Here is a 14,404-nt window from a genome sequence, read left to right as displayed (position 1 = left end):
ATTAAAGTCTCATTTGCAGCACAGATTAACTTGAGGGGAGAAAAGGAGCGGGGGTAATATATTTTATGGATTTCTTCATGGGTCACAGCTTTAATGCGTTCAAACGCTTTGCACAGATCTTCCTCTGGTTTAGAGCTTTGTGTGAGCTATCAGATGTCATTCTGTGTTGCACTTCCACAGACTTGTCCCCCCCTCCCTACCCCTTTCCGCTCCTCCTCCTTTTATGGACTCGGGTTTTGAACTGAAATAATCGCGTCCCAGCTAAAAGCCAACCCGTAAACATCACAGCGGCTTGCTGGACTCTCTCCATTTCCCCATCTTCCTCTCTCTTTCTCTCAGAGCCGAGCCCACTCCCTCCTCCACGCTTGAGCCAATGAGTTTCGGAGGAGAAAGCAGAAGAAAAAAGAAAAAAACGGAAACCAATCTGTTTTGGTTTTTTTTTGTAAGAGCGGATTAAACAAGTGTTATTTTTCTGTCGGGAGTAAAAGAACAACTGCAGGTAAGGGGCATTTCCAGCTGAGTTTGTTGTTATTGACGTGTTTTCCCGGGAAACTGGAGGTTGTTCTAAATGACTGATCACTCAATAAAATGACTGATTTTATTAGTAGAAATAGTCTGTCTGTGTTTGAAGGGGAAAATGTGGGATCAATCGTTTTTGCGTTAACCTTGACTGGACCTGTTTTCACAAGAATGCAGATTTTTAGAGTTAATCGATCGGTGATGAATTATTAACTAAGCGCTCCAGAGCTTTTGTTCACTTGACGTACATTTCTTTGTTCGTTAACATAGTCAAAGTTTTGCTCTACGAAATAGAGGAGGTCGCATTTTAAATCTCACGATACCTGCTGCTTTGTCGAGTTTAAAGTTTGGACCGAGTGTTGTTGGAAATGCTCGTGTGTTTCGAACATCGCCGCTGCCACTGTCCGCGGTGCTGAAAGACAAACCTGCAGCTCGTTTGTGTCACTTTGTCGAGGATAAATTTCAGGCCGTTCTCATATATTCAATCCCTTTGCTTACGGAAACATAAACTAGGCAGCTGCTACTGACATTTGTTTTAAAAGGAAAAAAAACCCCAAACAAACAAACAAACAACAACAACAAAAATAACTCGGGGGTGGTTTATATTTTTGGGGGGAAATAAAAAAACAAAACAAAACAAAACAAAAAACAGGTAATCTACATTCTTTATCTGCTTTTATCTACCTGCTATAGAGAAAGGAAAACCACTGACCCTCTTTGTAGATGTACGTTAGAGTTTGCTTTTTCATTCTGTAACATTTGCAGTGCAGAAAATTGTGTGATTTCTTATTTCCTTCATGCATCGCAATAGAAAGGATTGTGATTCAGATTGATTTTCCCTTTTTAATGCTGATATTAATTGCAGTCAGCTTTTTTTATTTAAAAGGTTGAATCTAAATACGCAAAATGCTCAATCTTTGCAGGTATCTGACCCAGATGTCTAATATCCAACCCTGTCAACTTCACATCACAAGAGAGGTGAGATGAGATTCCTCACAAGACAATAACTGACAGGCAGTCATAACAACTCTGCTTTGGTTTACTCCCCTGGGACTCTGCAAGAATCCCTGTTTTTGTGTGACATCTGCACCAAACCAAAAGGGTCCGGTCTCCTGTGAGTGTGCCAAGTCTGTGCTGAACTCTTGCAGCCAATCACTTGATCTTCTCTTCTCCCTCCTGGAGCTATTACCAACAGTTTCACATCACACTGCTTTGCTGCTTGCTGGCAGCTCCTCTCGTCTTGAGCCACGATGAATGAAGCTCAGGAGGCTACCTCCCCTGCGACCAGCCTGAGCGGTCCGGCTACCTGTGTCTCCAAAGTTGAGCTGCGTGTGTCTTGCAAAGCTCTGCTGGACCGAGACACGCTGAATAAGTCAGACCCCTGTGTCGTGCTCATGGTGCAGAACAATGGGCAGTGGATTGAGGTGAGGCTCTCTCTTGTTTCCCCTGTACTCTCATTCTGACAATTATGCTGCTAAGACTTCTGGATCAAAGTATCGGTGACATCTTTTTGTCGTTCCAGATCAAAGAACAGACGTTTTAAAAAGTGTTGATTAGTGTTTAGGACTTTAGGAAATATTAATTGTATTTAATAAGTGCCAGATTAATCAATAAGATATTATTTTAGATTATTTTTTTCCTTCCTGGTTCATAAGTTTGCATATATCTCATTATTTGCTAAAATGACCTTTTAAACTGTGCTGCTTGCTGGCAGCTCCTCTCATCTTTAGCCACGACTTGGGTAAAATATCTTTGCTGTCCTTTAATGGGCTTTTCACAATAGTTTGCTGAAATTTTTGGCTCATTCCAACAGGCAAACATAATGCAACTCAATCTGATTTGTATACTGTCTTGCTTGCATGCATCTTTTCATTCCTGCCCACAAATCTTCAACAGGTCTTACATCATGGCTTAGGGACAGCTACTCTAAAACATTAATTTTGTTGCCCTTATTGCACTTTGTAAGTAATACTGTGGTATACTTTGGCACATTGTTCACATGGAAAACCAATTTATGTGCAACCTTCTGGCTAATGTGTGAGATGTTGTCTTATTATATCTATTTTGTAAAGTGCAACAGTCCATCATGCAACAAAGCATCTTCACAACATGATGCTATCACTCCCAGACAGTTTGGATGATGTTGTCAGGCTTCCCTGTTTTTCCTCCAACGGGCATGAAACAGTTACTTTAGACTTTAAGGTCTTTTTCTTTGGGCATATTTGGAACTGTAATCTTGCTTTTAAGTTGCTCATGAAGTAATTAATGGCTTCTTACTTTCTGAGTGACCTTTCAACCCATGTTGGTACAGAATGTGTTCCACTGTGGATAGCACACATTTTGTAGTAAAATCCACTGGGAACCTGTCTCTTTCTTAAATTATGTGATGAATGGGTATTTCCATGTGGCTTACACTTGCTTATAATTGTTTGAGATGAACATTGCCACTTCAGGTGTAGATTGTATCCAAAGATAAAGCAGATTTGTGGAAGTTCACAATTCTCCTTCTGATATCTTGACTAATTTCTTTTGTTTCTTAAGATGATACACAAGAAAGCAGTCTGTTTGAGGTGTTGCCTAACATTGCGTTCACAGTGGTGCCTTTATTTAACTCAATTCTGGGACTGAAAAATATTTCAGTCACCTGGGCTTTCCATAATTGTTTAAATGCCTGGTAATAAACTTGTAATTAAACTTTTTATTTCAAAGAAAGTAATTGTAATTATCCTAAAAATGACTGTTTTGGGCATTTAACAAACAGAAAAAAATTGGTTAACCGTATTTGACTTGAATACAATTTCCAGTTGTATAAAATAGTCATTTTATACATCTGGTTTAAGTTATATATTATGAGATATGTTTGCAGATAGAACACATTCAGTCATTTCAAAATCAAATAAGATGTAAAAATTCTCTCAGAAAATGAAATCTTTTTGTAATCCAATGAATTTCCAGCTGGCCCTCTGTTATTGTGAAAAACATAATTGAGTACAGCTGGCAAATGAGGTCTCCATGTTAAGTAACACTGTCTGCACTAGCAATTTCACTGTTTAAAAACACATAATGTTGTGAGTCCTTTTAGTGTCACTGCATATTTAACATGATGATCTTTATTTGAACCTAAGCTGATGTGAAATTTGAGAAGCAGGTTTCTTATTTCCCTGTTAATTAGGCAATTTGTGTTCATGAAGGGAGGCTAAAATCCAGGACTCCGTTACGTGAATGATTTGTGAATGATTTGTTAAAGTGTTGCAGAGAACACTGCAACTAATTATATATATATATATATATATATATATATATATATATATATATATATATATATATATATATATATATATATATACACAGTATATGACGAACATGTTTTAGGTAAATTGTAGAAGTAAAACTCTGCCAGATGTTCTTCACCTGGGAGGTATTTGTAGGAAATGCTTGGGGATGTATGAACAGGGAATCACAAGATGCTATTTTTAGACACAACAGATAAAAACAATTAGCTGTACGGTTGCAGCGTGGGTTCATTGTAGCATAAGTTTATGAGTGGATATTTTTAGCTTCGCTTTGTGACGCAGATTTATATGAACTAATTCACACAAAAGTTTGTCCGTCCGTCTGTCCGTCCGTCCATCCATCCATCCATCCATCCCCATTTGTCTAATTTGTGACGGTAAGCACTTGTTGTCTGACACTCTGCTGTCAAATCCCTCACACATGGGAGGTACCTCTGTTTGTGTAAACTGTTTACTTACGTCAATAACTGAGTAAGAAGCAGAGCCCACTCATACCCCCAGCATATAAGCCTCTTTTTTCCCTCTGCGCTTATGCTTGTTTTGGCCATGGAGATTTGAAAAAGAGCACTTATCTCATTAGGACATATAAGACAGGGCAGATGATGATGATGTGACTTTATGAAATTTTGTGCAGCCACCAACCATTTTTTCCCCTTTTGCTCATTGCGTGTGTGCTCCCGGGAGTTCACCCAAATCCGATCTGTTTGTTGATGTTTCATAATGTTGGACCCTCCTGCTGGAGCTCATTACAGAAACACATTTCTCATGTGAGGGTTGTCTCTTTATAGAGGCTCAGGCCTCACACCAGCAACAAGCCTGCAACACAAGCTTCGTCACAACCCGTCTTATATGATTCTGACTATTCTTCATCAGCAAACAGACTCACTCCAAATCTGTGCATACAGATGGCGCAGTGAGAGAGATAGCTGGAAAAAAATCCATTAAGTGCTAATGGCACAAATGAAGTTGGTTGTTAATTTGTTTCTATGCAATGTTCGCACGGATTTATCCAGAGTTCCAGTTAACACCAAGTCTCAGTATTCTTAAAACAAATACACCTGTTTTTTATTCAAGCTAGTCAAATTAATGTGCAGTGTTACTTTATCACAATCTGAGTAGTAGAAAGTTGGTAAGCCTTTCAATGTAGAGTTTACATTTTCAGTTTCCCTCAAAACCCGCTAACATGTATGGAAAAAGAAGATTGCAGGCGAAAGCCAAAGGCTCAAAACTACAGAAAAAAAACAGAAGGTCTGCACTTCAATCAAATCTCTTGCTACTCAAGTGTTTTGAGCAAATGCTCATTCTCAGCATGTTGCAAAGTTTCAATCAAGTGGTACAAATTTGAATCAAAATCATAAAGCTTTCCGTCAAGTGTATTGCATTGAACAAAGACAGCAGCGTGAGATATTTCTAGATGCTAAGTGAGGTTATAGAGAGTGATGTATGGATGCATTCATGCAAGTAGGAGGCCTTTTGTTGTTTTGTTCCTCTTGGAGGGTTGGATCAGTACCAATATAGAGCCATTCACTCTGACTCATTAGCATATTACAAGAAAGAAGCATTATTATATGATCACCACGACTGAGGCCAGGGAGAGTTGGTTGTAAGAGTGACTCCGTCCGTCCGTCCGTCCGTCCGTCCGTCCGTCCGTCTAACCCCATCCATCCAGGTTTATTCAGTTTTCTTTCTGAAAGCACTCCATTTTGGTGAAAGGCGGCTTTATGCAGATCGTTTTATTGATGAATAGGGACTAAAATATGTTAATTTAAGCCAATCTATCACTGTCTCAGTGAAGTAATTCATCTCCTGGCTCTGTGTTCATCTAACATTCTCATTCAGATACTTTTTTTTTTTTCATCGGGAAAGAGACCTTTTTAAAAATCCAAAGAGGTACTCCAAATACTTCACATATTCCTTAAAAAAATATTTAGCTTATTTGTCATTTTCTGTGCAAACCAAAAGGATAATTGCTTTGCATTTTTCATCAATAAAATTAATGGCAGTTACATAACATGTCATAGTGACAAAGACTTGTACCTAATCCAAATTGGGGATTTTTCTTCTTTTGGTATTCCCAGAAAAAGGAAAAATTTGTGTTGTCAATTTAGCAAGTTACATAACTTGTAACATACATCTCTTAATCTTTGAAGCATGCAAAAATAAAGCTCTTGTTGTCAGGATCTGTGTTTTTCCGTGTTTAGTTAGAGTTTTTTGTGTCCTTGAGTCTCTTCGTTGTCCTGTCCTCCCCTTGATTGTTCCCAGGTGTGTCTCGTTCTGTGATTACCCTCCCGTGTATTTAACTCCACCTGTGTTCCTTGTTCCTCGTCGGGTCCTCGTCAATGTCCAGTCTAGTCGTCCTCAGTGTTTCCTTGTGCCTGCTGTTCGTTGTTGGACTTATTTATCATTAAAAACATCATATTCATCATACCTGGGTCCGCTGCATCTGCCTCACCACTCCACCGCACCACACCCCTTGACAGAAGGACCCGACCAAACCGAACGGTGAGGCTGCCCAATTATGGACCCAGCAGGAGTGGGGTTTCCCCCTAAAGGGCAGAGCGGCCTGTGGCGGAGGTCCGGCAGGGAGGACAGGGAGCTGGCGGAGGCTCTCGCCGACCTGCAGCGGGAGCTTTTCCGGGGAACAAGGCTGGTGTTAGCACCCCCCGGATATGGCCCCCGCCGATTCCTTCGTCCGGGAAGCCAGCGACGTGAGCCGCCGGTGGAGCCGGCCCCTCGTCGCCTTCCGGAGCTGTCACCTCCGCTGTCTGCCCGGAGACAGCGACGTGAGCCGCCGGCAGACCCGGCCCCTCGTCGCTTTCCGGAGCCGCCACCTCCACGGTCAGCCCGGAGACAGGGACGTGAGCCGCCGGCAGACCCGGCCCCTCGTCGCTTTCCGGAGCCGCCACCTCCACGGTCAGCCCGGAGACAGCGACGTGAGCCGCCGGCAGACCCGGCCCCTCGTCGCTTTCCGGAGCCGCCACCTCCACGGTCAGCCCGGAGACAGCGACGTGAGCCGCCGGTGGACCCGGCCCCTCGTCGCCTTCCGGAGCTGTCACCCCCCGCGGCCGGTTCCAAGGCTTCGCTGCGGCTCGCCCCCGCGGCCGGTTCCAAGGCTTCGCTGCGGCTCGCCCCCGCGGCCGGTTCCAAGGCTTCGCTGCGGCTCGCCCCCGCGGCCGGTTCCAAGGCTTCGCTGCGGCTCGCCCCCGCGGCCGGTTCCAAGGCTTCGCTGCGGCTCGCCTCCGCGGCCGGTTCCAAGGCTTCGCTGCGGCTCGCCTACGCGGCCGGTTCCAAGGCTTCGCTCCGGCGCACCCGAGGCCGAGTCAGCCGGCGTTCCAGCCGGCGCACCCGAGGCCGAATCAGCCGGCGTTCCAGCCGGCGCACCCGAGGCCGAATCAGCCGGCGTTCCAGCCGGCGCACCCGAGGCCGAATCAGCCGGCGTTCCAGCCGGCGTTCCTTCCGAGACTCCCAGTGTTCCTTCCGAGACTCCCAGTGTTCCTTCCGAGACCCAGACCCCCAGCGCTCCGACTCAGACTCCCTGTGTTCCTCCAGAGACTCCCTGTGTTCCTACCGAGACCCAGACCCTCTACGTTCCTTCCGAGACCCCGACTCCCGAGACCCTCTACGTTCCCTCCGAGACCCCGACTCCCGAGACCCTCTGCGTTCCTCCTGAGACCCTGACCTTCTGCGTTCCTCCTGAGACCCTGACCTCCTGCGTTCCTCCTGAGACCCTGACCTCCTGCGTTCCTCCTGAGACCCTGACCCCCTGCGTTCCTCCTGAGACCCTGACCTCCTGCGTTCCACCCAAGACCGAGACTCCCTGCGTTCCACCCGAGACCGAGACTCCCTGCGTTCCACCCGAGACCGAGACTCCCTGCGTTCCACCCGAGACCGAGACCCCCAGCGTTCCGACCGAGACCCCCTGTGCTCCACCAGAGACCCTGCCTCGGGGGGCTCGTCGTCGCCGTCTGTGGGCGGCCCCCGGGACTCATCGCCACCTCCAGCGCCGCGGACGGCCGCCGGACGGCCTCCGTGGTTCCCGCCTCCAGCGCCGCGGACGGCCGCCGGACTGCCTCCGTGGTTCCCGCCTCCAGCGCCGCGGACGGCCGCCGGACTGCCTCCGTGGTTCCCGCCTCCAGCGCCGCGGACGGCCGCCGGACCGCCTCCGTGGTTCCCGCCTCCAGCGCCGCGGACGGCCGCCGGACCGCCTCCGTGGTTCCCGCCTCCAGCGCCGCGGACGGCCGCCGGACCGCCTCCGTGGTTCCCGCCGCCGCGGACGACCGCCGGACCACCTCCGTGGTTCCTGCCTCCTTTGCCTCCGCCCACCCTGTGGGTAGTTTTTTGTTTGTTTATGGACTCTTGGCCCTTCTTGTGTTTCCGCCCACGATGGTGGGTAGTTTTTTGTTTTTCTGGACTCTGGCCCCCCGTCCAGCGCCCCTCCGCCCACCCTTGTTGTGTTTTTGTTTTTTCTGGACTCTGGCCCCCCATCCGGCGCCCCTCCGCCCACCCTTGTTGTGGTTTTTTTTTTTTGGGCGTCTGGTAGCCGCCCTTGAGGGGGGGGTACTGTCAGGATCTGTGTTTTTCCGTGTTTAGTTAGAGTTTTTTGTGTCCTTGAGTCTCTTCGTTGTCCTGTCCTCCCCTTGATTGTTCCCAGGTGTGTCTCGTTCTGTGATTACCCTCCCGTGTATTTAACTCCACCTGTGTTCCTTGTTCCTCGTCGGGTCCTCGTCAATGTCCAGTCTAGTCGTCCTCAGTGTTTCCTTGTGCCTGCTGTTCGTTGTTGGACTTATTTATCATTAAAAACATCATATTCATCATACCTGGGTCCGCTGCATCTGCCTCACCACTCCACCGCACCACACCCCTTGACACTTGTCAAAAGAGTGTTTTAGGAAATATAGACTTTTTTTAATGAAAGTTGCATACTGCAGCTTTAAATAATGAGGTGATTTGCTTGTACACAAACAAGGCATTTTGCCTGAATTTGAACTGCTCTAGCTTACCTGAACAACTTCTTGAACAACTTCTTTCTTTTTGACTGCTAAACAATGTAAGTTTTTTCCTACTTCCTCCCTCTGGTCTTAATTGGACGGATGATGATGGTATGAACTGCACTGCAGATGTAGACATGCTGGATCGAGCTCATTATGAGTCGCTCTGCCTGGCTATCATTTTCAACAAAAGGAGAGGTTGATTCAGGACGAAAACAACATTAGGATGCATCTACTAGACTATAAGTAGTTTTTGGATGAACTTGGTAAAATGGCTATAAAGATTGTTAATAATATAATTTGCTACTGAAGTCAGTAATGTTCCTCTCCCCATACTGCTTTTATTGCTGCAGAACGTTTCTGAAATCCTTTCAGTTTTTCCACATGGAACCCAGACTTTGTGCTGCTACGCAAGACAATAAAACAATTTTAAAGAAGAAAAATGTGAATATAGAGGAGAAAAAAATACATAAAAAACTGATGAGTTGCCTTATGTGATGGCACTAGAAACATGTGCATGTTGAAGCAGGAGGGTTGATCTTGATGAATTAAAAAAAAATAGAACAAAATAGCACAAACAAACAAATAGAAGGGACATTGACTTGTTCTGAAGCAGACAGTATTTTTAAAAATAATTTGATTGATTTCTAAAGTAAAATCTAGTTTGAGGCTTTAAAAACGTGCTTGAGCCCCCAGAGATGTCTGGGGATTTTAAAGTGACATGTTAGACAGTGCTTTCCTCTTCTATCTTTATGGAGCGCACGCAATTTTAGAAGACAGATCATCATCCCTCTAATAGGGTAAAAAAGTCTTACAAGAAACGCTTGACTGCTGGTGTAATCATGGCAAGCCAAAAATCTGTATTTCTTTCTTATCTTATCTCCACCAGAGCGAGAAATGAGAGACAAAAGCGCTCTGTCACCCCATTCTAAAGTCATCATACAACAAAGTCTGAACCTGCTTGACTGACACTGAAGAAATGACTCAGAAATAACTGACAGATATTGAAGTGACATTTTAGATGACCGCTGAAACCCTCGATGTCTCTAATTTACTGGCGGCTGAGCTCTTCTTGGCCTCATAATAGACCTTTTTCCCTCCATTTTGGGAGATTTATATGTTTACTTACAACATTTTTATCAAAGATTGTAAGAATTTTTACAGAACAGAAAAAAACCCCTTTTGTAATATGTTTTGCAGACTAAAATTTTTAAATTATTTTTGTCCTCATGAAGACTTATGCCGCATAAAAATGTTCAAGTGTGAGTGCTAAACCAACATCTTGAGCACATGGGGTCTAAGTGAGTTCATCTTCTTCTTGTCTGTCAGTCAAAGACAGACAAGATATTTTTTTTCCCAAGCTGCTATTAAATGTCAGAGCTCTCCAGCCGTCTCTCGTGTCGTTCCCTGGATGGAAGCTTAATAACATATGACCATATATTCTGCAGTTCTTCAAAATAAGTAGGAAGATGAATGTGCTGCAAGTTATATTTTTTTGATTTACATTAAAGGCTGATGTCACAAACAGTCTGTGAAATTGGTTTCATTCCTCACAGTAGCTTTGATGATTAAACTGTGATTACAGTGGAGAATATTCCAGTTCTTAAGTATCTTTGTTGGAAGCCTGATTTTGAATGTGTTTCCTCTCAGCTGGACAGGACAGAAGTAATCAAGAGCAACTTACACCCAGTCTTTGCGAAGGTTTTTGGTCTGGATTACTACTTTGAGGAGGTACAGAAGCTGCGATTTGAGGTCTACGACATCCACGGGACTCACAGCATAGGGACGCGTGACGATGACTTCCTGGGAGGCATGGAGTGCACACTTGGTCAGGTGGGCAGATGCTTCTATTGTGTATATTCAGTTTGTTGATGGTCTATAGAAAGATAACATGACTAAGAATGACTGATTCAGTTCTTTCAGGCTCGTATTCCTTATTTGTGATGTTAGACACCTGATGATGTGTTTTGCTGCTTGCAGGTCTAGTGTTTGTGATTGATAAGAGTTTCTGCTGGTGATGACTCAGACCCCTTTTCACTCCTCCTAACTGCGGTGGGCTTAAAGGTGCTTTGCTTATGTTGCTTGTTGCAGATCGTGGCCCAGAAGAAGATGATAAAACCATTGCTGCTTAAGTATGGGAAATATGCCGGCAAGTCGACCATCACAGTAAGCTTTTTCCCGGGTGTTTGTGATCTTTTCTGCATGCTGATTTACTGTATGGCAAAAATTATGTTATTCATATTTTTATTTTCTCAAGCCTTCACCAGTTTATACTCACACCGAGAGTTGCTCACACTCTGTGTTTCTTTCTTTGACAAGAATTTTCTCCTTTTTTTAATGGACCTCCAAACTGTTTTTATGAAGAGTTCCTGAAGATCATTATCATTCTAAATGATCCTTCCAGTGTTTTGCACCATGCAGATTCATTCCTATCAAGCACACAACCACACAGCTCATGGAAATCAATAGTGTTGATGAGAAACATGATATTTTATTAGGATTTTATATGATTAATCGACGCAAGTAAAAGGAACCTGTTTTCAATTTTTTCCCCAAAGAAATTCTGAAAAGTATGTTGTGGATGTGATCAGCTTCCTTGAGTCAGTGCTTTGTAGAACAGCCTTGCACTGCAATTACAGCGAAAAGGTGTTTTGAATATGTTTTAAAAGCTTACCACATGTAGAGACACACATTTTTAACTTTCAGCTTTTTCAAAAAGAAAAAGCTGAAAGTGCATCACACAGGATGGCAAGCATTGACCAGTGACCAGAAATTCTTAAGAATTGCCACAGATTTAACTCTAGATTGAACTTATACCAAAGCTTTTTGAAGGCATCTAACACATTTTCTTCCAGATGTACCCTTTGTTTAGCTTCATCCATTGCCACATAGTTTTTTATCTGTTATATAAAAAAAGGCATCCTCTCACCATGATGCTACACATAATCTTATACATGTAGCCAGATCTCGATCTCATCTGATACATTTTCTACATGTACACGTTTTCTTTATGGCTTGAGGAAAACTGGAAGTACTCATCAACTATGGGCTGCTTTCCTTTGGTCTGTCTTACAAAATCCGCAGCTTTTGAAGTTTAGCAATACATTGAAGTTTGTCATTAAAACATCACAGCATTTTATAAAGGTTTTTGAGTTATAAATACTTTGATGAGGTGCTGTTATAATTTTTCAGATGTAGGAAGAGCGATGCTGCTGGTTCATTAAGCACCGTTTTAATGGTGCTTCATGGCACTTTACATCACAAGGCCCACTGTTATAATAAATCTAGAGCAAATGAGATGGTGAAAGGTCTATTCACGTCTGATGGGGCTATTATTCCTAAGGCTGGATATTTTCAAACAATTCGGATTTTCAGTCATCAGTTTTGTGAACATCATGTGTGGCTTGACATCTCACATTTTAAACATAACTGGAAACATTTTCCTCATGTGTTAAATCAGGCTGCATAGCTCATGCTTGGCATGAGACATTATTAGAAGAAAATCTAAATCTTAATTAAATGAGCTAACACCAGAGCGAGAATTTCATTTCACTTCTTGTAGGTCTTCAGATTAACACTCAAATATTAAAGAGGGGAGTTTCCTGGTCCTTTTGGGGAACGGAAGAATAGGAAGAGCAACTTCATAATGTTGATCCTTTTGCGCCCCCAGTGACATGAAGCATTTATTACACAATGCACCAGGCAATAGGCAGAAGATAATTATCAGGTATATCTTAGAGAATGGATGTCTCCTCAGATGCAGCAGAGGCAATTTAGATATAAACAGGAAGGATATTTTTGTAGATCATTAGTTGTGCTGTGAGATACAATGTGAGCTCATTAAATGAGAGTCAAAATAGCCATTTCCCTGTTAGAAAAAGCCTGCTGCAGTGCCTATAACAACTCAGTGGAGGAACGTGTGAAAAGTAATCATTCATGAGTTAATGAACCTCTGTAAAAAAAATGGAGATAATCTCTTTCAACAGGTGAATTAATATCTTTTTATAGTTTAATAGGGAACCAGAAGCAGCAGGAACTTTCTCACACAAACCAAAACAGATAAAAGCACCAAGTGGTTGTTATTATTGATAGTTTTATATGATAACATCATTGGCAAAAAATGTTTTTTGGTTAGCAACATTGTTGCCTTCCTGTTAAAAGCTTTGTGTTGTTTTGTTTATAGTATTCACAGTGGTTATAATATATCATCATTATATAAATACTGTATGTAATAACTAAATTGAATCAAATTGACTTAGACATAACAACGGCACTGTGAAGACCACCTTCTAAAAACTAAGTCACAATTTGACAAAATTTATGGAAAAGTCTCAATTATGTCTGTTGACATGATCAACGATGCAACATTTTAATTTAGCTTGTAGAATTTATTGTTTCCAGGATTCCTTAAACTCATTTTATCTTAAAAGTAATTTTGCAAAGTTTATGTTTTTGAAATTGTTTTTTGTATGAGTGCGTTTTCAGAAGTGCTTCCTCTGTGTTGAACTCTGTTAGTTCTAGTGTTATTTATTTCTTGTGTTTTTAAATAAATTTCAGTTTGGATTATTATTTTCTGTTTTGTTGCAATAATGCTGATATCATTGCTAACATCACACAATATTGTTGCGGTCATAAAGTGCTCAACTGGGAAGCAAAACTAACAACAGACAATAAAATGCCTAAAATTGGACAGAGGTGCCGTAGAGTGGACTGTAGAAACAAATTTAGCAAATGTTTTTCATTATTTTTGTACAAACTTAAGAAAAAAAAAAAACAAACAAACAAACAAACAAATAAATTGTTGCAGTGCAATACATTGATATATCCAGCAATGTGAATTTGATTCTATACATTGTGTTTTCTGTTCTTGACCTTTATCCCACATGTAAGTAACTTTATTTTATTTGGCTCTCTTCGCCATCAAAGCAATTTAACTTAGATTTGCTCACATAGAATAAGCTATTATGGGTTGTAGTAAGAAAACATATGTACAAGATGTCAGCACATAGCAAAGATGTCAGCTTAAAAAACTGAATTTTACTGAATTCCTGCTTTTTCCTTAATTTCCTGCTATCTGTTTTATGATATTTCCAGTTTTTGAGTGCAATCAGGTATTCAGGCTGGCCAATTTCTTTTAGCATTTTTAAAGCAGAAATATTTAAATTATAAGGCCAGGAAAAAAATATTTATGTCTAGATTTTACTGCCAGGTGCCCCAGTACTCTTTGATTAGTGGGAAAGTGATCTGTCAGTACCCACACATGAGACGAGATTTTTTCTCTGTTTCTTGGATAAACCAAGAACCAGAGACTAAAAGTTATAATCATCGTTTGGCAACTTAGGGAAGTATGGACTGTACCATCAGACATCAAAATTCACCACATAGGAGATGAGCATAAATATGTGTCTGTTCTTTAAAGGGTTGAATCTGACCAAATGTACAGTTTCTAAGTATGTGATCAAGGAGATTTTCTGGAGATAAAATACTCAAATTAAACACACACACACACCCCCCCCGCACACCCCCACACACACACACACACACACATTTGAAAAAACAACATATGAGGCATACATCAGCTCTGCTGCTTATTTAAAAAGAAAT

At 42.5% G+C, this 14,404-nt stretch overlaps 1 protein-coding gene across 2 annotated transcripts in view; it reads left to right on the top strand.

Annotated features, from left to right (window-relative positions):
• The first annotated feature begins 203 nt into the window (after positions 1-203).
• Positions 204-14,404, top strand: part of cpne7 (copine VII) — a 46,939-nt gene continuing 32,738 nt past the window's right edge. The window contains exons 1-5 of one of the 2 annotated variants that reach the window (XM_032560306.1): positions 204-499; positions 1,443-1,633; positions 1,749-1,943; positions 10,451-10,633; positions 10,892-10,966. In XM_032560306.1, the coding sequence (XP_032416197.1) occupies positions 1,770-1,943; positions 10,451-10,633; positions 10,892-10,966 (432 nt within the window). In that variant the 5' untranslated portion in view covers positions 204-499; positions 1,443-1,633; positions 1,749-1,769. Of the gene's footprint in view, positions 500-1,442; positions 1,944-10,450; positions 10,634-10,891; positions 10,967-14,404 lie in introns of both variants that reach the window. The other variant, XM_032560305.1, reaches the window with a different exon arrangement.

Source organism: Xiphophorus hellerii, chromosome 4 (genome assembly GCF_003331165.1).
Source record: "Xiphophorus hellerii strain 12219 chromosome 4, Xiphophorus_hellerii-4.1, whole genome shotgun sequence".
NCBI classification, from domain to species: Eukaryota; Metazoa; Chordata; class Actinopteri; order Cyprinodontiformes; family Poeciliidae; genus Xiphophorus; species Xiphophorus hellerii.
Note: the sequence above shows the minus strand (reverse complement) of the source record. Positions and strands in the feature narration are given on the sequence as shown.